Here is a 23,878-nt window from a genome sequence, read left to right on the forward strand (position 1 = left end):
TAATATATTGTAGTTCGGTTCTGTGTCCTTAAAACAGATACCGGGTCGTATCCAATTACCCTCCGGATAATCCAATTTAATAAATAAGACTATTTGCGGTAAAAATGTCTGTATTTTATCGTATCGTGTTTAAACACCATTTGCCCTTATAAAATTCGGGCCTTTTTTTATACTACCAATTGCGGGTAAAACTTGCCCGGACACAGAGAAACGAACGAAAGGCCGTGTCGACCATAGTCCGTGTTCGGTTAACAATGACGTTATTGTTGTTCAATATGAGAATATCCATGTACATGTATACAGTAATTCATATAATTCCATGAGTACAATTTAAATATAATTCACATACTACAGTTAATACACAAACAAAACTTAACATTAATGAAACGATAAGAATGAAAGTGCGATCGTGTGTTCTTTTAGTTGCGGTATTTCATTGTAGAGCGACGGCTATAGGTTTCATTACACATTACATTAAAAAGTAAGACCTATTCAATAGGTGGTAAAAATATACATGTACAAAGCAATCTGTTTATAATTATTATTATTAATCAAGCTCAAAATTCTTAGAAATATATAACTTCGGTATTTTAGAGCTGTTTGTGTCACTTTTGTTTACAAAAATTACATGCATATCACTATTAAAATGTTGTATTTAAATCGTTTACACCAGGTGAAAATTCAATTTAAAAAGAGGTTTATCAATTTTATATATACCAAGTACGCTTGTCCTTGTGTAGTGAAATCATCACCAAATGCTCATAATTTTACTGTCTCGTGTCTCGAGTCTCGAATTTTTACAAGACAGTGTCTCGAGTCTCGTCTCGAACATGAAAAACCTGTCTCGTTCCACCTCTACTAGAGACAACTGTATCAACATATAGAAAGCTGTAGCCACACACTTATAGTAACAGATTTACTACTAATGGAGCTCTATTAAAACATATTATAGCATGTGGTTCTACTGCAGTTAACTGCTCTGCTGATTACTGGAGCCAAGTACATGATTCCTCTAATCGCTATCATGGATCTCATGCTTATCTTTGTAATGATGATCATGGCATGCTGCCTTTTGGTAGACTTTTAGGTGAGCAAGAATGCTACATTGAAATGTTCCACTAGAATATATGGCAACTGTTTAATTTGCTTTAGTTGTTCTGAACACTGATTAAGGTTGTAAGCTGATGTGTTGAGATTATGATGTAGCTGATACGAGTCATGTTCAAGTTATCATCAGCTAATCTACATTAATAATATATATATATTATACTAATTATATAACTAATTATATATAATTATATAATTTTAACTAGTTATATTAAACTAATTATAACGAATTATACTATAATTACTTATCATTAGTTTAATATAACTAATTGTAACTAATAATATTATAATTATTTATCATTATTTATAATGTTAAATATAAATACTATTATATTCATGTGGTTATAGAATTATAATCATATTTATATTACTATGATATAAATATCATATTTATATCATAATAATATATTTATATTATTAAGATATAAATAGATTATAATTATAAATCATAATATATCATAATGACATATTATGATGTACTACTATCACAATATTGATACATAATCATAATAATCTGATTTTTATCATTATAATCATACTATCATTATATTATATCATATTATAATATATATCATAACGATATTTAAAATTGTATTATTATATCTAATGATCATTATTGTCTTATCATTATGATCATAATATAATATTATATGATATTGCATCATAATATATTATATTATAAAATAAATGTATAAATGTAGGTGTTACCTGAATTTTCTGAGTGCTCACTAAAATTACGAAAAACTAAAATAAGAGGAATACAATATAGTATAAGCTACTACAATTTAGATTAAAATCATTTTGCAGTTTTCAGTCGTGTACACCTGAAAACACGAATATACTCCTCAAATAAAATGATAAAGGTTTTGGATGTACAATAGTGTTTTAAAGGTGAAGGAATAATATAAGAATCATAGATAAGATAATAATAATAAGAAAATAAAATTAATCCCACGATCAAACGAGCGGAGCCAATGTTTGAGAGTTTTTATGATAAATGCATGTGCACACAACTTACGAAAATTATTCATCAACAACGTCGAAACCCTTACATCGAAATCTCATCAACAAATTTAACCATTTTGGTGTAGATTCGTTAAAGTATAATACGGATACAAAACACATACAAACCTATTTAAATATGTTACCAAGTCTTTGAAAAGATACCGCAATATCTTAAAACTAACCCATCTGATCGGATTATACATACATGTTAATAGACAGATTAATTTGGCCGAAAATCGTTATTAAAACTGGCCAAGCCTTACTTTTATCAACATTAAGATCGGCAAACGGAACGCCGAGCAACAGAAAAGAGAACAATTAAGTTGTGCGCATTTCACGCAAAAAGAACGTGCACATTTCACCAGTCTATAGCATTGTCGAATTGGCGACGGTTTCTGTAATTAACGTAGAAGTACAGAAATCGTTTCTTTTTGGCAATTTCAAAGTAACTGACATTTTGAAAACTTTTGAGTACTTTGGTATTTTAACTGATGTCCAAAGCAGTGAAAGTAAAGGAAATGACGATGATGTTTTTTTCTAACGATTCTAATGAGATTATTACAATATTTAATTATGAATTTGGATATTCTTCTTGATATTGTTAGCTATGACGTTTTGAAATGTAAACAAAATTGTGCATTGGTTTCCTATTATTACTGTATTAATAATATTGGTTATTCTAATAATACCAGTGCATTTTACTTCTAATATTGCATTTCTCCTAATGCAGGGGAGAGGTATAAATATATAATCTTTTCATCTCATTACTGCTGTTTGTCATGACCAAACACTTTTTTAAATAGATTTTCTAAAAATCTATATAAATGTCACAACTTTTTGATATTGTTAGCTATGACGTTTTGAAATGTAAACAAAATTGTGCATTGGTTTTTTATTATTACTATATTAATAATGTTGGTTATTCTAATAATATTAGTGCATTTTACTTCTAATAATGGCCAATATTGCATTTCTCCTATTGCAGGGGGAGAGATATAGACATAAAATCTTTTCCTTTCATTATTGCTGTTTGTTGTATATAATAACACCCACAGCCAGTACATTACAGCTACCATTGCAGTTATCCTATTGCACTGCAGTGCCATTTGACTGCTAATATTGCATTTCTCAACTATCAGTACCCTTTCTTTTTTCCAATATCACTTTGGTGGTGGGCTGTATGACAGGGGAGTTTCTAGTAAAATAAAAGTATACGAATTGGCAAAGTAACTGCTGAGTTCAATATATATTTTTTATTGTGTCTACAGGTTATAAGTTAGTTTTCACTATTGAAGCTACTCATTTGTGCATGATATACAATGTAGAATCTTCTCCATAACAGGCTGGAGCGGGAGGTGTACCCAATTCAACAAACATGTGAATTCTGTTAAGCGGACACCTGAACGATATAGTAGTTTTAGGATAAACAATTCACTAAGGGCTCGGATACAAAATTTTGATTTTACTGCGGAACCGCGGAATATATGTGAAATAGGTAGTATTGATTTAAATATATAATTGAAATAATAATATATCCATTTATAAACCAAACATTTTGTTCTTACCGCTAAAGATTCTACAAAAGTCAATTTGCTTGATAATAAAAAGTATATCATAAATACTAAAAAAATGAAAATCTGGTATTTATTCTTTGAGTATCTCTTACACAAAATATGTGATATATAGTCCTTCGTTGAAGGCTCCCTTAATTTTTTTTTTCACCATTTCTAAGCCTTTGTTTCCTTAGTAGAAGAAGTTAAAAAACTTGTAGGTTTTCTCATCTGAGTATGCAATTTGTTGGATTATGGTGTTGCAGCATTATTCAATTGGGAGGAAAACCGTTGTGAACTGAGAGAACATAGTTCATTTGAGGGCAGCAAACTAAAGTGTGCAGGTCGCTGTCTGTTGGACTGGGAGTGCAAGGGTTTTGTTTATGGAGAAACTGGAATGTGCCAGAAAGCTAGAGAGACAAGCAACGGCTCATCTGACTGCTTCGTGAAAAATTCTGATGAGTAAAAATTGACAGGTATGAGATTGGCTAGCGTTTGATTTTTTGAAAAGAAGCGAGAACACAAGTTTCACACAGTCTCATGTGATTTTTTGACAGAGCACAAGCAGCAGACTAAAAGAATCATATATCGGAAAGCAATAAAGATTATACCATAAGATTACACAGAGCACATTGCTTAGGTCAATATCTAGGACAAATAACTTGGTGCACAAAACATGACTAAATAACATCAAATTGTGAATTCTCTTTCAAAATTTTTAGTCGCTGTTACCAATAATCTATAGCTCTGTCTTCCGTGTTAACATAGTTATGTTAACATGTTAACATAGCTAACTATTTCTGTTATTTAGGTGATGTATCTGCCTGATGGAAAGAATTCAACTGATTGCCTCCAGTGTGACAATCCTTAAAGACTCGGCTGAATAGAACTCCTATCATTAATGTTCATTTTAAGTATATTTCACACCATAATAATCAATGCCATGCTTTTTGAGTATAACAGGCTGGCTAGACAGTTCATCATACTAAACACCAAAGATAATACATTTGTATGTATCTTCATCTTTACAAAAGAAATTGCAAAGTGTGATAAACGTGAAAGAGTGTTTGATCTACAATTATTGCTGCTGTTGGTCATTAACTGGCAAATTGTAAAAGCCTGGAACTAGTATTTCTGCATTGTTTCTTTTAAAAACCCCTTGCTATATCTTGTTATATTGAATAGGTGTTTTGTGCTTTTATTTTATTGTTTTTGTAAAAAGACAACTGGTTACATAACTTTATAACCACAATTTATTATTTCTTTGTCTGCGATCTTGAGATGCCGTGTCAATTAAGCTTTCTTTGTGCTTTTGGTTAGCTAAAAACTACATATTATAATACAACTAAATAAAAAATTTCGAAGCAGTGTTATGAATTTTTTAACAATTTTAACCTGAAAAAGTAGCAAAGCACAACAGTCACCCAAAAGTATAAAAACGAAGTGTGCTACAAGGTATAAAGGAGCGTGGCGCTACAATGTATGAAAGAAAGTAGTGTCATAAGGTATAAAAAAGTAATGTCATAAGCCCATCACATACATTCTTATTTGCTTATTTCAAGTCATATACATATTTGAAATCTAGACAAAATGAGAAATAACTGAATATATACTAACAATTTATTATACATGTATGTATGGCTATTGACAAAACTTTAATGGTGACAATGTTGCAAATAAGAACTTTGGTTTTCCACCAGAGCGGTCCAGTTTACTCCGCAGTTACTACTTTACAGTTACAGTTTTACTCTGGCAGTTAAGTGTACTACACACATGTATTTTTGGTAATTCGCACGCTCAACCGTTGAATCAGGTCTTCAGCAAACAGCACTTAGTAAGATTATTAGAAGTTGCCCTCTTTGTCTAGTAGAGCAAAGAAGGCGTAACTCCTTAACTATTAATAACAGGCGTTTTGATCTCAACCGAGGTAATTTCCGGAACTGAAAGACGTAAAAATGTCAACGCTAGATACTCGTAGCGATCGCTAGCTTTGAAAGGTAAGCTGAGCCTCCTTAGATAGCAATACAAATACATGTATACGTATTTTAAAAGGTTATTACTCGTGAAGGTCAGCTTTAATATTTAGAAGTCGACAAATTAACTTATTTATTCGATTCGGCCGATAACAATTGTCTTAATACATATACATGATGATCCCGTAGGTATTACATGGATATTTATCAAAAGTAATATGTCATAATAATATGCACTAGTTTAACCATTTATTGCACAAATTATTATGTGTTTGTCAATTTTTTTTAGAATTTTATGTATGCTTTTTATTATTATGAACATTTACTGATTCATAAAAAATTCGTCAAATCTGTGTATAATGTTATACGTCTACGTTGCGCAACAATTTAATTGTCTTATGCGCAACTACACTCGCGTGTTCAAAATTGTAGTCTTTTTAGCGCCTTCTTGTTATATTTGTGTTTGCTGTCAACAAACGAGGTAAAGTGTGTCAGAATTTCTTTGATTTGACAGCATGTACATTATAGACAATAGTGACAGTACGTTATAACAAATGCAGTTGCTATATTAGTGTAATATGTTGGTTCTAAGTTGCTCAAGTAAGGAATATTGCTTGGAGAATTGAAACGCAGTTTATTGTTGGCAGGTCTAGACCAGAAGAGAAAGTTTCAGTACAAGACACGTAGTTATAAACAAAGCTGATAAAGCTAACACACAGTATAATACAAAGCTGATAAAGCTAACTCATAATATTATACAAAGCTGATAAAGCTAACACATAATATTATAATTAGAGCCACGTGATTAGTAGAGTTAGAATGCGCGGATGCATAGAATATACATAGAATGTTACATCCTTCCCCTAGTCGCGATACCGAACTGGTTTAACAACTGCACGCCCTGATCTAGTCACTGTCACAGGAGTGTCAGTTGCGGCGGCGAAGTCGGCGGGTGTTGAGCGAGCTGGTGGGTCACCTGGCTTGTCATCTGAGGTGGTAGACATAGTAGGTGGTGGCGGAACCACAGTATCAGCGAGATCAAGAGTCGGTACATGTAGCAGGTGGCGACGGTTACGTCTGTATGTTTTGCTGTTCCGCTGCACAACATACGATCGGGGGTTGGCTGTTCCGACAATAGTGGCGGGGTGTCACAGAAGCCTTTGTCGGTCTGCATACGCACGGTATCACCTGGTGTGAGTGTCGGGAGTGTTAACAGCAGAGTGATCAGCGTATGATTTCTGACGAGCACGCTCTTGTGACAGCTTATGTTGTACTGCCTCAGAGTCCATGATTGTGGGTCGTAGGAGCGTCTCGGCTGTCGGTATCGGTGTGCGAGTTCGGCGAGATATGTTTCTCTGAGCTGGCGAGCCCATATTCTTTCTCGGCGTGTTGCGTTGGTTAAGTAGAGCCATGTAGATGTCTCCACCCTCCTTGAACATCTTCTCAAGCAGGCGTTTGGCTGTCTGAACAGATTTCTCTGCCAGACCATTGCTGGATGCGTGGTAGGGGCTAGATCTTACGTGTTCGATATTCCACGCTCGCATGAACTTCCTGAACTTCTCTGAGCTGTACGGCTGACCACAATCTGATATTAGAGTCACTGGTCTACCAAATCTTGCGAAATGGGCTTTCAGTTTCTTAATCACAGACGCTGCAGAGGTGTCACGAAGTGTGTCGATTTCATACCAGCCTGAGTATGAGTCTACAGTCCCAGCCCAGTATCAGTCTACAGTCTACAGCCCAATACATTCTTTTGCTAGCTCGTTTATTAAGCTGATGCTGATCATAGCGCAACATCAATGCTGTGAGCTCAAGTTGAACTAGTTCCCAAAACATGTTGCTTTCGTGATTCCGTGAAGATCTGCATAAAAATAACAAAAGGACTCGCGATATCAGGAATGCTTGTTCGTAATTTCTATTGGTTGTTGGTAGCGATCAGCCACAGTTGATCGCTCGCAGTGTGAACACCTAATCGTTGATGATGACGTATTTACAGGCCATCGCTAATCGCTAAGCGTCGATTTGAGCGACAGTGTGAACGGGCCTAATGCGGACTAAAAAAGGTTTAGCTTACTGAGTACAAACCAGACTGATTACAAAATTTATCAACAAAAGTTCAAAAGTTGCTGGAAAATTATTGGACCAAAAATATTGAAATTTCTCAGTATGTTCTGCTGGTGATTATAAATATCATACAACACAAAAGAAATGTATTATAGGATAACTCAGTCATGGTTTTAGCTCAAACAAACCACACTAAGGCTAACCATAGTTGTTCAAAAGGCATGAAATTATGCAAACTTATATGTTTTCTCTCAAGACTTCAATGGTGTGTATCTGATTTTTTATACAAGTATTCAGAAGTTATAGAATGAACCCATATTTATAGCTTGCTTTTCTGTGTTAGTTCAATGAAATGCCACCTGTAAAAGGTATCATTATTTCATCAATACTTTGAGACTGCTATGTATCTCCAGCTTTCCTAAACCTTTCATATTTGACAGTATTGGGTATGTGTTTTATACTTGTCCGCCGACTGAATAAAGCAGCGAATTCACTCAAATCAATTCATTGTCGTCGCATTAGCAAACAAGTTAAATCACAAGCCTATATTGAATGACCAGTGCATTTGCTAGTACAGAGAAACTCACTACTATCTACTAGTACAGAGTGACTCACTACTGTATACTAGTACAGGGTGACATTACAGGGAGTCACTCTGTACTAGTAGTATATTAGTATTAGTATACTATGTACTATATAGTAATTTCCAGCAAATAATTCGTTCCATAAAAAAACATCAAGGGACTAAAGCTATCAAATGGTTTTGTTGCGCAGAATGATGTTCACTCTATTCTGACCTGGAAACAAGAATGCTGGTTCCCATGAAATGGTTTATTGATTTTTATCTGCAGAAATACTTTATCGCAAAGTTGGTTAGTTTACAAGTTGAGATCTTCCAAGTTAACGCTGGCGGATACTGCGTGAGAAGCAGCTGTAAGATTGTTAATGAAGTTGGAAATAGCTGAAGTGAATGGTGACAAGTGAAGAGCTGGTGGATTCAGATGAAGTTGTTAATTCAACTGATAGCAAAGTTTGAATATTCTAGAACACTCCAACATTATACCCCACGTTTACTGTCGCTGCTGCTCTGCAGCTAGCTGAGGATCCCATGTTGGCTCACAGTTGCTGTCATTCGCCATAAAATCATCTTCATTACCACTATTCATCTTTGGTATAATATATGCTCAATGCAAGTGTATGCAAATTTTCTGAACGTACGCCGCCACTGGAAGTGAGGCTTTATATAAACCGATGTTTACATGGTCGTCTATACTCTTCTGTTTTACTCAGGTTTGGATGTGATTGATTGACCTTTTGAACCTGCCTGGTTTAGTGTTGTGGGCTTGTGCAAATTCTTTAGACCTGCTTGGCTTTTGGCCTTATTACGATGACTAGTCAAGTTTGTCGATCATTCCTGATGAGGACTTCTCTCCTTTGATAATATAGATTTCATTTCCAATGTCTTCCCTGACAATGATAGCTTTCTGGAGCAAACTTCCTTTGGCTGTATGGTTTCATCTAACATTATGTGGTACTCCCCGATTTTTCTGCCTATCTTCATGAAAAGGCCTTCACATCCATTTAGCTTTTTCATTCACCTTCATGTATCAACCCTGTATCAAAGCAGGTTTCACCTGATTGCATACTACTTGTAAATACCTTGATGTCTTCAACTAGCTTCTGGGAGATTTTCACCTGTTCTTCACCTGGTTGAAAGAAGCTCTGAAATTTACACTTTGTTGGAATAATTCGACGCACCTATTTTGCCATGGCATGCAAGAATATAAAAATTATAAACCCATTGCTTCCAATTTTTACCATCTGTCAACCGAAGATGGATAAGGTTATGGCTGCTCATCAAGTGACTGATTTATGAGTTTCTCTTAGAAATTATCAAGCGTGTCAGCACATTCATAACCATTTTATCAAGTGTATTCTTCAGGAATATTTTGCAAGTTTTTACAAACAGAAAAGAGCATATATTCTTTATTAGTCTCAAGAGCACAGTTGAATGTAAATTATTACTTGTCATATCAGCTATGATCTGTATGTTTGGATTAACCAGCAGAAGGTAACTTGTATAGTTGTACGTGTTTCCTATAATAGTATACACGATTAAAAGGTTGTTTTTGTATTTTTCCAGGGCACTTCGAGGCACATGCATGAATTTGTAGCATAAGTCTGAGTCCCAAATGGTTAGCCGGTGATCCAATGCCACGCCATATGCGATGGAGGAGGATTGCTGGATTTCTGACAGCGTTCGCCATAGTTTTTAGCATTCAGATGATCTGGACATCCAATAACGTACAACAGCCATTACCTACCCGTGACCCTAAACTAAAGAAACTACTTCTGGTTTATCAGTCCAATCGAAGCAAGAAAAGACAACGAGTTGTTTATCAGTTGCCTGGCAACGACAGTCAACCTCTTCATCACCGCATCCAGCCAGTCATGTCAACCTCACGCTCAAATATTTCGGTGCTCGAAAAACCTCAGGGTGCAACATCAATTACTGATATTTTTATAGCCGTAAAATCCTCAGGTAAATTTCACACGACAAGATTGCCATTGCTGTTGGACACATGGATTCCTTTGGCCAAGAAGTCGGTAAGTTGACTTTACAGTAGGCTGCATAGATAAAAAAAACTATAGTCTAGGGTTTTTAAATCGTGATAAGCTCTTTTAGAATTGTAGGCTATTGTTTTGAGATGTTTTTTATGAAGATTTAGAACAATAGCTGTGAGATGACATGCTGAGAGATAGTGTCTCTCACAGAAGGCTGATGTTGCACTTATTGACCATTAGTCAGCTCTAATGTAAGGATATGAATGTACATGTAAATGTGTAAATAATAGACATAATAGCTATTCATTACAACTAAACCATCAATTAACTTAACAGAGGCACCCATAACCATCCATTTCCTTAGGCACAGTGTCTGCAAGAGAAGATAATACTGTCTCATCAGATTTTATCCACAAGCATGTATATGTTGATTATGTATATGGGTCGCGGTCACAGAAACCATGGTTAAGTCGCAAATCACGAAGTTGAGTTATTCGACTTTAAAGTTGCACTAACTGAATTTATAATTTTGGTATAGATTTTTGTAACAGGTGCTTCTGGACCAATCAAAAAGTGATCTTTCTGAATCTGAAGTCAGTTTGAATAATAAATGTCTTAAAAACTCGAAAAAACCCCTTAAAACTGTTGCTATGCTAAACAGGAAGTACTGAAAAATAGCGTCAGAAAAACGTAATCGTTTCTTTTTTGCCGATTTGAAAGATAATTCTGCCAATATGGACACTTATAATGAGTACTTTGGTATTCCAACTGATGCCAAACACAGTGTAAGTAAAGGGAATGACAATGATATATTCCTTATAAGATTTTTGCAATATTTAATTATAAAAATAATTATTCGATTTTATAAGATTTGATTATAAGAAAAATTATTCGAATTAACAAGATCGAAGTATAGAGTGACCGATGATGTGCAATATGTTACTGTTATTATTTTTTTAAACATTTTGTTGATCATACTACGGTTGTGCTCAATATCGCGGCACTGCCAAGCCGTTTTTAATATCTGCAAAATTAGGTAATACATTTTCTTATAGATATACAGCCATTTCTATGACAACCAGCCAAAATCTGTTTAGATTTTTAAATTCAGCATAATGTTTTTGATATAAAGACAGAAATCTAGATAAATATCACAACCTCTTAATATTGGTTGCTATGACGTTTTGAAATGTAAACAAAACTTTGCATCGGTTTTCGTTTCTCAGACTTTAACACCAGTTTTCTCGGAACTATGCTTTCGCACTGATGGCAAACATGCATTCAGTCTATTGACCATAAAATCTGCTAGTAATTAAGCTAGAACCAAAATTTTTTTTGCAAAATAACTGTGAGAATTTTCTCCTTCTGCTAGAGCAGATAACTCTAAATCTTATACTCCCGACTTAACCATGGTTTCTGTGATCATGACACATATATATATGTTATATATACAAATACATAATCTATATTATAATAATATAGATTATGTTGGCACACTTGTTTACAAATATTTATGTTTGACAGAACCTTATGTAAGTCTGGCTTGCATCATGCCTCCTCTGTAATTTTTAGACATTTCTGATCACAGATGTGGATGATCCGGAACTGATGTCAAGGTTTGGTATGTTTGCTATTTGCTCTTCATAGTTTGACACTTGAATAAATCAACTCTTATGACATCAAGATGCAGGTAATTGCATACCTTTTACATGCTCAAAATGACACAAAGTGTCATTTGTTTCGATGACACTAAGGGACATGTATCTGAATAACTTCAAGCTACATGTATTCATGTGGCATTAAAGGGTCACTCATGTCAAATTTTAAAAGATCTCATCAGTAAGTGTGAATATTTTTCAGACTGCCAGGATGTTTCATTATTAAATTTGACAAAACTTTATCGCAATTAAAGACTTTTCCAAAAATGATGTCACACTTCTTGTTAGAACTACTCATTGTGACATCGGCTATTGCATTCAAGTTGCAGTGTTAAGGGGTGGTCACACGAGCGCCGAACCGAACTAAATGACGCAAAACGACGTCGCTGTCAGCTGTAAAAAGTGCGGCCGAAGACATTTCTGGCCGAAACGAATCATTTCGGTCCTGCTCGAAATTTCGTGGTCGAGCCCTTGCTCTTATTGGCTGGTTAAAATTCTAACGAGCACACATCACATTTCTTCTTACGTGTGTGTGAGATAAGTTAAAAAAGAAATGGGATGATACTTTTATTTCGTTAAATAAACAACATGAAGCAATTTATGACAAGGCTCACCCGGACTTGTGATTGTGTTGCATAAATGTAAGATGTTGTACTTAAGTTTTGCATAACCGTAAGAGAATGGTTGTGATTTTCTTTTGTGTAGAATATAAGTAATGTGTCATATTCATCCAGATGAAGTATCGTTGACTGATTTATTTATGTAAAACCACAATACTATGATAAAGACTGTTTTTGTTTGTTATGTACTCAGCATAGAAAAACATTCATATGTTAATAAAAAATATAATTATGTTGATGGGAAGGGTTGGCAAAATCTTTGTATCGAGTGATTTATTTTGAGCAGCTGAACAATCTTCTGATAAATCTGCTGTGTAATTATAATTTATAATTGTTCCTCAAAGTTTTTTGTTTACAATAGAAATATTTAACTCCAATACATAAAAACTACCAATGAAACAGTGTCCTGTCTTTATACGTATGGTATCTAGGAAGCGAAGTGACTTCGGATGCCGTGTGACACGTGCCACGAACCGAACCAGCCTCCGAACTGATCCTACCTCGGTTCGGTGCTCGTGTGACCACGCCTTCATGCTTCTCTCTTGATATATATTTTATGTTGTATTTGCTCATGCTTCTATATATATATTTTAGTGTTTGTTAGTCTGTCATCCGTATGTCTAGTTATAGTGGTTAAAATTTAGTGATTGAACTTTAACATGCCAGTTTGAATTCGAAAACACGGAAACTGCTGCGCCATGTGGCCACCTTGTCACACTATGGAATAATTAGCACTATGTGGATTAACCAGGATGCTTGAAGATCATGATCACATGAGAGATCATGACGCATAGTGATTATTAATAAATGTATTGTAAGCTATGATCAAGCTGGCTGTGTGGCTTAGTGGTAGTGCACTTGACTTCATATCTGTGCATCCACCGAATGTACCAGTTCGATTCCTGTGAGTTGCAATATTTTTTCTTGACGCCCAAATGGAAGGAGGGACGCATTTCTTATTGTAGTAAAGATTTAGACTAGCTAAGTTACTAGCTTAAGTTACTCAAATCATACAGTTCATATATTCATATTCATGAATACACACAAATTCATAAGTTACCCAACAACAATTTTCATCACCCGTGCAGTGCTGGGCATTCACCTCGTGTTGAAATAAAACTAAATATACTCTCAGATACATTGCTGTACATGTCTCAAATGATTTAAAAATAGATTGGGCAGAATTTGTCCCATTGTTTTCCTCAAAATCCTCTGTAAACATATGGGTAGCCGATGCTGATGAGAATGTACATGTGTATGTAACACTTATAACGATATGCACAACTATTCATGTCATTTTTGGGAAAGTCTGGGCACGTCTTCATCTTCTAAGTGTTTCAACTAACTATCAAGTTTTGTCAATTTTAATCTTGAAACATCCTGGCGGTCAGATCACATAAAACAACAAATAAAATCTCACATGATAGAAATATATCTACTTTCTAATAAATTCTTTTAAAATTCAATTTGAGTGATCCTTTAAGCTACGCACATCAGTATCACACTAGGTGACATGTGTCTGAGTGATGCTGGATGATCACTGCACTACATACACCTCAGTTACACTATGTGACATCTACCCGAGTGGTATGAGTTTACATGTATCTAGATGCCATAATTAAGCTGCATATACCTAAATTCCATTAGGATATATAAATATTATATATAATAGGTCTTTATATATATATATATACATATATATATATATATATATATAAAGAACGGAAGAACGATCAATGTCACAATCGTTCAAAATTGAGATATAGCCATTTTAAAGTTTACAAACTTTTTTTTGGAAAGAATTACAACTTATAGAAACCTTTTAGCTGGTGGTCAATAATTAGGATGTTACCTGGGAATGTGATCAACAAATAAGCGCTAGACACACTTGGGGTGGCACAACATGGCCTAAGTTAAAACCACTACACGGACATTGATCGATTTACTTTGGAAAGCATTGACAACTCTCTACGCATTATGTCTTATTAGGTGATAATGTTACAATGTTATAATATTCTAATTTTAAACGCTATATTGAAGTAAATATAGGGTTTCTACCATCCAAATTTCAACCAAACAAAAATGAACATGTCACAATACTACAACAACAACATTTTCTAATGTGTCCTAGAAAAACTGCAATATTTTGTTTTGCATTACACTACACGCTTTTGCACACACTTCTTTTATGCTTATTCGTACTTTTCGGATATTTCCTTTCACTCCCACTGCCTCTGTCCATTGTATCAAGTTATTAACCCTTTCACTACCATCCATGTACAAATTTAGCTATCGTCCTACTGCCAGCCATTTTGCTGAAAATTGCAGGTGTTGCTTCATGATATGTATACAAATTTTTTCAACTTGAACCTCTATCTAGAACGTTTTTATTATATATTTTATTTTTGCACACTTGTTAACAAATAGTGCTATGAAAAAGATTCAATGTATCTACACTTTGTGCATTTTTAAAGCTATGTGAAGCTACGATCGCCACGAAGCTAAAGCGATACTCAACAATGTTCTTTATTCTCACACAACTATTAATTTCACCACCAATAAAGTCAGTGCTGCTACTTGAATTGTCTGTGTAATCATGAAAATCTGAATCTGAATTAGCAATAATATCATCAACATACGTAATTATCTGTTTGCTAACATGGGCAGCACCTACAAAAACTTACACAGAAATGTTCGTTTTCAGGTTGAAAATTCTCAAACCAAAATTTGAAAGTACTTCATTGTTTTAGGGTAAGTCTATAAAAAAATCTGGCATATTCTGCATGTGCAATTGTCTGTTTTCTAACTTGAGACTTACTTATGAAAGCCATAATAACACTAAATAGTTCGAACGTCCGAAAGAAAACACGATCATTATAAGTTGGAAATTCTCAAACAAGTACGCGTTGCTATTGGCTGAAAGTAATCACATGACTGGAAAATGATCGCTGTTGCTGTGTAGCCCTTGGGCATTGATCATTTATGCAAAGAGCTAGTTTATTTTAAGCAGGAATATCTCTGGACCTTGATCATTTTTGCTGACTTGGTCTCAGAGACTAAACTTTGTGGCCAGAACTATTCAAGAGAAGATAAGTCTAGTATTTTGAGAAAATGTGACATTGATCATTCTTCTGTTGAGGTCTTCATATGTGATATACAGCTAATTTGAACTTGAAACCAGCAGCTGAACAAAATACTCTCTCAGTTTCAAATTGGCACTACATTGTCGCAGACCTGTGATAAATATTCCAAATCAGGCATCGATTCTGAGTGTTCAAATAGCTCTGTGATATTCTGTTGCAGAGCCTGGGCACTATCAGATGTCAACTTGCCCCCAATCTCACTATCGGTAAGTTTGTTGTTTACAACCATGTCCTTTGGCACCACTTAATTCACTTTATCTATACATGGGTCTTCTTTGCTTCCTAATTATAATTCCTCAACACTGTTCATGCTGATGATAGTATTATATGACCACATGCTTCGTAACATTCCTTATAGCTTTAACTGCAATTTGTGTGATATTCTGGTGTAGAACTTGCCAGTTCTTGCATAATACTTTGGCTGCCTTTTTATGTGAAGGGCTATAGCTTGTCAACTCTACATGATGTGTGATACCATCGAGTTTAGGCAATTTAAAATCATTGCTTACGTGATAATTTGCAGTGATGAGGCCAAACATGGGCACATCACATTAGTCACTTTTATTGTTCTAAACATCAAATACAACATATTCTGATAATGTGAAAATATTTTATTTGTGCATAAAATGATTTTTGCAATTTCCGAGCGTTCTGTAGCAATATGCCTACTTCATTCTCATGCTCCTTGGGTGTGCCTGAGCCTGGAATTTATAGAGATTTTCAGCCAGTTAAAATTGTTGAGATTTATTGCTTTATAAGACTGGAATTAAATAACTGAATTAACTGGAATTATAAATAATACTGTTGGTTAAAAGCATGCTGACATAGTTGTATTTTGCACATTTATAATGCAAAAATAAAAACAAACAATTGTATCTAGAACAAACTTACATTCACCAGATAAGCAATATAGTGATATCTGTGTGATGTGAGAATTTAAAGGTTCGATAGGACCAGACAATGGTGAACAGGAAATGAAAAACATTCCAATTAACCCGCAGGATACTCTCACTAATTTTCATAATAGTCCAGCGTGTCAATGCTTGGTAAGAACAGCTCCATCAGAACCTATGATTTTGTTTCTTGAAGTAAAGCCAAAAGGTCTTGTAAAGCTCAGACATATTTTGGCAAACTTCTCGCTAGGTGTTTCTTTTTTTTTCAGTAATCACACAAATTTCATTTTTATTTTTGTTGGCTTGTGGCAGTAATTTACCTCGCTCTTGCTCCTAGCTTATGCAGTGATAGGAAAAGCAACTCTTATTATCCCTCAGTCATTTAAGGATTCTGCTCTCCTGTGCTATTTCTTAACACTAATTCAGTTTTTTCATATGCCTGTTTCGTAGGGTGGACAGTTTTAAAGAGAGCCAATCTTTATAGCAGTAACTTTCTAAGACTTTGCTAATATTCAATTTTACCCAATTTAATTTTTATCTCTTCAGCAGCTGGGGAAGCTTCAGTGGTAAACTTTACACTTAGAAATGACTAAATTCTAAACTATCATTTATTGTTATTATTTGCTTATTGTTTCATTATTTGTCAAACGTTGTAAATGACCTTTCAATGACCTTTGTTGCACATAGTAGGACGCTGCCCTCTCTTTGCATTTGTTAGGTGATTCTGTCTCGTGCTGCCGTTGACACTCGCAAAATTATGACAGATTTTAACTAATTTTAATGATCACGTCATCGTGCATCAATCTGTCTCATATCTATTTTCGATCATTCGCTAGTTTATGTACTAGCTTCTTCTGCTGTCTGCTAAACAAAATTTTGTTGTGTGACAAGCGAATTGCGCAGATTGATCCGGTTGAGGTGAGAGATACAAAGACAGGCTTTGCTATTTTGGTATTTGGTGATTTTCCCTATTTGGAGCATTAGCACATCTATGTAAACTATTGAAATATGCGTTGAATTAATTGTTGTCATTAATTTCTCTTGTAAAGCATAATTGCTCTGGCTCTTTGTGGAGAAAATGTGATGCTAGTTTTTAGTCCTCTTCATTGCTGGTTCGATTGTAAAAAAGTTCCCAATAAAGTAACTTCGTGTTGTATCATAGTGTTTGTATCATTAAACAATGATGGAGAAATCTACACTTTAAACATTGCTAGAATGTTCAAAATGATTTGTCATCTTTTGATCAATCTAGTTTCAAATCTTAGTCGTGGTTAATGAAATCCTCTGATCTAACAGCATTTGACGAAATTGCTGTTTGGTACCAGCTTCATCTGCTCAGGTTTTTGTAAAAAGCATCATAACTCACCGTTGTATTTACGTAGAATCAAAATATGTACATTGTGTAGCCTCATTCATTTTTCTTGTACAGTAAAGTAACGGATTTGTGTTTGTTTTGACACACTCATGTCATAGCCATGTAGCATAATATTAGTAGAGCTTAGTGTGTATCTAAAGTACGTTTGACTGTTCCTTTAGCTTATTTGTAAATCTTCCACTCAGGTGATTCATAGCATCTACTGCATCGCTCTGTTATGTGTTGTAGGAAAGGTCTGGTTTGCAAGGTCTCTCTTGCCTATGATCTTTTCATGCTCAAACAACGAAGGTTAGTATCTTCTCTTGGTTGTTTTTACAAGAGCTCAGTCATCTGCACCATTAAGCTAGTTGATAACGATTTTTAGATATTTCCACAAACTATGACTACCAAGATAAGATATACATGGCTAGCATGGCAATGCTATTTAAGACTCCAGATACATGTTTAATAAGTAGCGGCACTCTGTTACTACAAATATAGATGTGAATATTTTTAGTGAGACTATAAATATACAATTTAAAACGACGCAATCACAACATATACTTTTATTAATACGCTATCCTAGTTTCTTCAGTACTACCATTCTGCTTTAAAGCATGTTTGCTAGTCTTTGATGAGCAAAGCTTACAACTACTACAAGCTTTTTTGAAGCACAAAATTATCAACTGTTTGCAGACAGTAAACACATGAGTCATCATGGAGTTGTCTGCTCATTTGCTCCATTAATCACCATGGAGTAACAACTCCTACATACATGCGCAGTCAAGTAGCACATGGATATTTATTTGTATATTACAAAGGTTTCATATTGCGATAATATAGCGACAGACCCCCATATGGCGCTGCCATGCCACCATAGAAACATCCGTGTCTGCTCTCATTCTGTCATGATTCAGTGTCGCTGTCTGGAAGCGAAACATCTGTGTGATGTTTCGCCCATGATGCACCATCTTTGTACCATGGAAATGGCCATAGCGATCAACAGTGTCGCGCTTGTGCTTGCACATAGGTCTTCTGCTTTTTCATAGGCAGACATGCCTTGACATAAGGCGTCACGCAACCATCACTCCATTATAGCGCCCTATGGAAACATGATCTGCTTTTCAGCCCCTCATTACGCTGGGCGCTGGCACGCCCAGGTATTGCTACACTATCATTGTGTGAAAACTTAGTATATGTGTAGTGTGAAAGTGGCGTTTCTTCAGGGTGTGTTGTTTTTGCAGGTGGTTTTGCATAGTAGATGATGACACTTACATAAACATACCTAATTTAGTGGCAACCCTGCAAAAGTTTGACTCAACGCTTGACTGGTACATCGGTAGACCAAGCTTGAAGTATCCCATCAGGGTTACTATTAACAACCTGGTGAGTATTGCCTCTGTCAATCGTCAAGTTACTCGCAGAGTTACTCATCATGTGACGTAATGGAAATAGGTTTACATTTTTGTTGCCTTTGTGGTTGCTCAGAGAATATCACGGGAGGCAATAAACCATGTTTAATGTTACCATTTCACTCTTACTTCCTTTACACAATGGTGCATCATTCTGGTATAGTTTTGTTATTTTTGTAACAGAAGGAGTCTTTCTGGTTCCACACAGGAGGTGCTGGCTACTGCATCAGCCGTGCTCTTGCTCTCAAAATGTCCCCTCATGCATTGTAAGTCTCCTTTTTTTAAAGCTATTGAGTTAGCATAGCGTGTGCAATATACTAGCACGGTGGTCTTTTGGTTTTTCACATTGACTGCCATGACAGCCTGTAGATATGAGTAGGGTAGAACAACACTGTATAGCAGCTAGAAACATGAGTTTGGATTTTATTGTAGGGGAGGAAAACTGAGAGAGCTAGCTGATACGATTAGAGTACCCGATGATGTTGCGGTGGGATATATTATTAGTAAGTACATTCACCTATAATTTTTACTATAATAATAGCGGTCTCCGCGTGTCCGAAGACATGACGAGAAGTTGGGGGAAGAATATTGCATTGTACTGGATTTGAGCTCTCTACCTTCACCTAGGTAGACTGACACTAACCAAAGTGCTAATCGTTCACCATCCGTGCTTTGGAATTATTATGCATATACTTATCCTCTGTGTTTTATTGATACACCCGATGATCTCTTGCAGCAGCCTACACAGTCATACCTCGACATACGAGTGCCCAACATATTAAAAAAATTGAGATATGAGCAGCATTTCAAGCAAGTTTTTTCTTTGAGAACCAGTTCTTGATGGCCACTATATGGCCAAGTATGCAAGCGGCCACTTTCGAGAACACCATCGCTCGATCTTTATGCTTGGTTCAGTTTGAAAAAAGTTTTTAAAAGGTTGGCTAACAGCTATAATGAATGGGGGGCAAAAAGAACAACACCGGAAACAGATAATAAAAATCAGGACATCAAAATTGGAGTAAATTTAGTAAAATATTGCAACTGTACAATATTTAAGTGTGTGTTCAGTGAGTTAAGTTCATGTAAGTTTAATTTAAAGTCTCTGTTAGCTTCACAAATGTTTAGTGTACGCAACACGTTGCTGTAAAGTCACTCTCAGACTGCTGTTAGCCACTACATCTGTCCCAAAGGTAAAACTTATAGTAGTGTACATAGTAATGTTACATTTTATTGCAAATTTTAACAACTCAATAAGTATTTGTGACTTTGTTAGCCTAGGTACTGAATTACAGCAGTTGAAAACACATTTTTACAATATCCTGTTTTATGTGCTTTTTTTCATGGAATGGAAATGGATTAATTTGTATTTAGTTATTTCCTAAAAGTAATAATGCGTTGAGTCATGATTAAATTGGCATACGAGCTCAGTCCCAGAATGCATCAAGTTCATCTTTCGAGGTATGACAGTACATTGTTTCAACCAAGTCTGTCTGGGCTCCCTGTTGTAGATAAAAAGTTGGGTGTGGATATAACAAGAATGCTCACATTTCACTCTCATTTAGAGGGACTATGGAGGATCAGCCCTCATGATCTTAGGAACCAGGTTAGTTTACCTTACAAGAATGTTTAGTGTCAGAAGTCCTTGCGCACTTGTTCAATACTTACAACATCATTTCACACAAATTTTTTTCTGAGCATTTTAACTGCCATCAAGTTTTGCCAATTTTAGTCTTGAAACATCCTGTCAGATCGCCTCAAGCAACAAAAAACAATCACAAATGATAGAAAAGTACCGATACTCTCTAATGAAGTATTATGCAAGCTCATCTTTAATTGTGGAATCAACCTTCTCAAGAAGCGGTTTTAAGAATATTATTAATAATGCTGCTATGCCAACCTTCTCTGGGCTATTCAAGTTTTGCATGTTTTTTTGCCGCAGACTTTTGAAGTTGTTGTTTGAAAATTGAAGCTTTGGAAAGGTTGACAATGTAAAACAATAAATTATTATTTAGTTCTGGAAAAGCAATAGTTTGACACCAATTAGCAGCCAGCAATGAGAAATTTTGTTTTAGTAGACTAATGAAGATTTGTGTCTTTATGATTGGTTGTTATATTATACAAAGACAAAGTGACCAGCTGACATGCACTAGTGTGTGCTTGCAGGTTACTCTTAGTTATGGGGAGTTTGAGACAGGACCAAATCATGTTATCTCAAATGTAATAAATCTCGGAAAGACCATTCCTACTTTTCCTCCTCCATATGACCCGACAAGGTTAGTTGGTGTCTCCCCGTCATAATTTTATATTTTTATGGAATTCTAATGAATAAGACAAAAAATAGACTGTGCTTGTAAACTATTAACTCTTTGCGTACCATGAGCCAGACAGTACGGCTCGGCACAGCATTTGTGTACGGCCAAGAGACACGTAGTGCGGCTTTAGTAGGCTTGTACAAAACGTTTCTGTACATGAACGAAAGGAAACAATTATCTGTTTGCGTTGAGCCAATAGAAAATGTGTTTTCAGTCCATCCTGAGTTTAGTTTCCCTTAGTGAAAACTTTCATTTTTTGCAATGACCTCATTCGCTAGGACCAGTCATGTCAGACTTTAACTGTTTATGTCCATTTAACTCGTTTGACTCGAAACAGGGCCAAGAAATAATTCGAGCTCATTCTGCAACACATATGTGACTTTTTTTCTGGCATCATCTGATGTAAACTTTATGCTGAATAACTTGGTATCAAAATATTTTTTGATAGACTTAATGGTTCAAAAGTTTGCCTCTTTGTCAAATATAAATTTTACCGAATATTCAATTATGTTCCGGTAAAAAATTAATTTAGTGGCAAAAGGATTAAAGCTCGTGCATGGTCGTTAACTGTATTAGGTAAGTTAGGAATTATGCAGTTTGAAACACTCACCAAATGATGAAGGCACGGTTGGTATTGGTTTACTGTTACAACCCATAAACCTCGTGCAAAACTCAATGAACTTGACTAAACCTGAGTAATTAGTGTTCTGTCATCTCAGTTACATGTTCCATCTAAAGCTAGGTTGTGTTTTAAGGAGTTTGATTAGGTAGGTCCATTTTTGTCACTCTTTAAACCTGACAAGCATGAAAATGAAATAGGCACATGGTTACAGAATGCTGGCAAGTTGCAAAAAAATTATTTTATGTGCAAATGAAACTTCCAAGAATATCTATGCTAATTGTGAATTGTCTATTTGGTGAGAGAGAATACAGTCAAGCCCACTGTATTAAGTGCTGCAAGTTGCACCTGAAACTAATGAATATGAAGTTTATCCTTGCACGAGTTTGGTCATTTAGTAAAAAAGTCATAAACAGTAAACCCCGATGACTACTGCATCTCAGATTGACATGGTTTCGTTTGCTGTAAATTAACTAATTGTATTAATATGGCACTTTTGTGGGACGCAATGCTTAAAACATTAATTATCAACTACAATGAGCTGTATATGAGCATACTTGTCTTGGAATTTATCTTTGTAGACTCAGGTCTCTGCATTGCTACTTGTTTCCTGGAGTTACGGAATGCGAGGGCATGAAAGTTGCTATTCACTGACTTTCACAGCAGCAAAACTTCGTGCAATCTAATCCTCATGTTATGTTTTGTATTTTTGCATGCAGAAATTATCCTTAAACGACGTCTGATCACTTTCTTTCATCCCATCATTTTAAAGTTTTGTCCGCTCTCTATATTGCTACTCACCGCTCTTTCCCTAGATCTCACGACGATGCTTTTGCATAATTCCTAGCTGCTACAAGTTATTTTTACGGTATCCAATTTATATCTTTTTAAAATTTATTTTTACCTCCTTTGTACAGGGTATATTGTTCAATAAATAGTATCATTCTACTTAGTCTATTATTTCCTATCATGACTAACAAGTTCGTATACTGTAGTGCAAAATTCAAATTCTACTTGGAGCATTGCAAATGTGAAAAGTAAAACAAATAAATCCATATGGGAATACAGATCGCCATCCATGTTTCAGGAATCTCCAGAATTATTTGTGAAAAAACAAGCTTGCTGTAGCATCGGTTTAAGGTTACAACAGTGAGATATGCCTGCTGGGCTCCATGTGCATTTAAATAATGCATTTAAATAATATATTTAAAAAAATTGTAAGGTAGCTGGCTTAAAATCTATGTGTTACCATGAAAGCTGCTGAAAAAAAACACCCAGATTGAGGCTACCCAGAACAGTGCTTAAATGTAGCCAAGCTGTTTGTATTATTAACTTTAGCAATGCATATATTTATAAGATTTTTGCGAGCCAATTACTAAGAATTTAAAAAAATAAATGTTGTTGGAGGTACACTTTTGCTAGATCACATATTTAACATTTTGATGCTACATACCATAGGCCTATTAACTAAATAGTATAGTTAATAAGCCTATGCTACATACAGTCGCAATTACGAACATAGAATCCTGCTACTAACAAATAAAAGCATGTTTATTTCGTTCTTAGAGATTTTCAGTTGACTCTACTTCTATGTGCAAGAGTT

At 35.1% G+C, this 23,878-nt stretch overlaps 1 protein-coding gene across 1 annotated transcript; it reads left to right on the plus strand.

Moving 5' to 3' along the window:
- Window positions 1–9,910: 9,910 nt before the first annotated feature.
- On the plus strand, window positions 9,911–23,223 carry LOC137408473 (beta-1,3-N-acetylglucosaminyltransferase radical fringe-like). Its single transcript, XM_068095011.1, has 10 exons — window positions 9,911–10,306; window positions 11,837–11,885; window positions 15,846–15,891; window positions 18,182–18,241; window positions 19,177–19,318; window positions 19,528–19,610; window positions 19,777–19,847; window positions 20,853–20,947; window positions 21,508–21,617; window positions 22,857–23,223. The coding sequence occupies exons 1-10, from the start codon at window positions 9,911–9,913 to the stop codon at window positions 22,927–22,929; spliced, it is 1,125 nt and encodes a 374-aa protein (XP_067951112.1). The 3' UTR covers window positions 22,930–23,223.
- Window positions 23,224–23,878: the final 655 nt, after the last annotated feature.

Source organism: Watersipora subatra, chromosome 11, assembly GCF_963576615.1.
Source record: "Watersipora subatra chromosome 11, tzWatSuba1.1, whole genome shotgun sequence".
In the NCBI taxonomy this organism is placed as follows: domain Eukaryota; kingdom Metazoa; phylum Bryozoa; class Gymnolaemata; order Cheilostomatida; family Watersiporidae; genus Watersipora; species Watersipora subatra.

Bases quoted from the DNA above. Each gene is read 5' to 3' on its own strand.
- LOC137408473 (XM_068095011.1), top strand. From the start codon at position 9,911: ATGCCACGCCATATGCGATGGAGGAGGATTGCTGGATTTCTGACAGCG. The intron at 19,319-19,527 runs GTGAGTATTGCC...TTTTTGTAACAG, and splicing joins GGGTTACTATTAACAACCTG to AAGGAGTCTTTCTGGTTCCA. The intron at 20,948-21,507 runs GTTAGTTTACCT...GTGTGCTTGCAG, and splicing joins CTCATGATCTTAGGAACCAG to GTTACTCTTAGTTATGGGGA.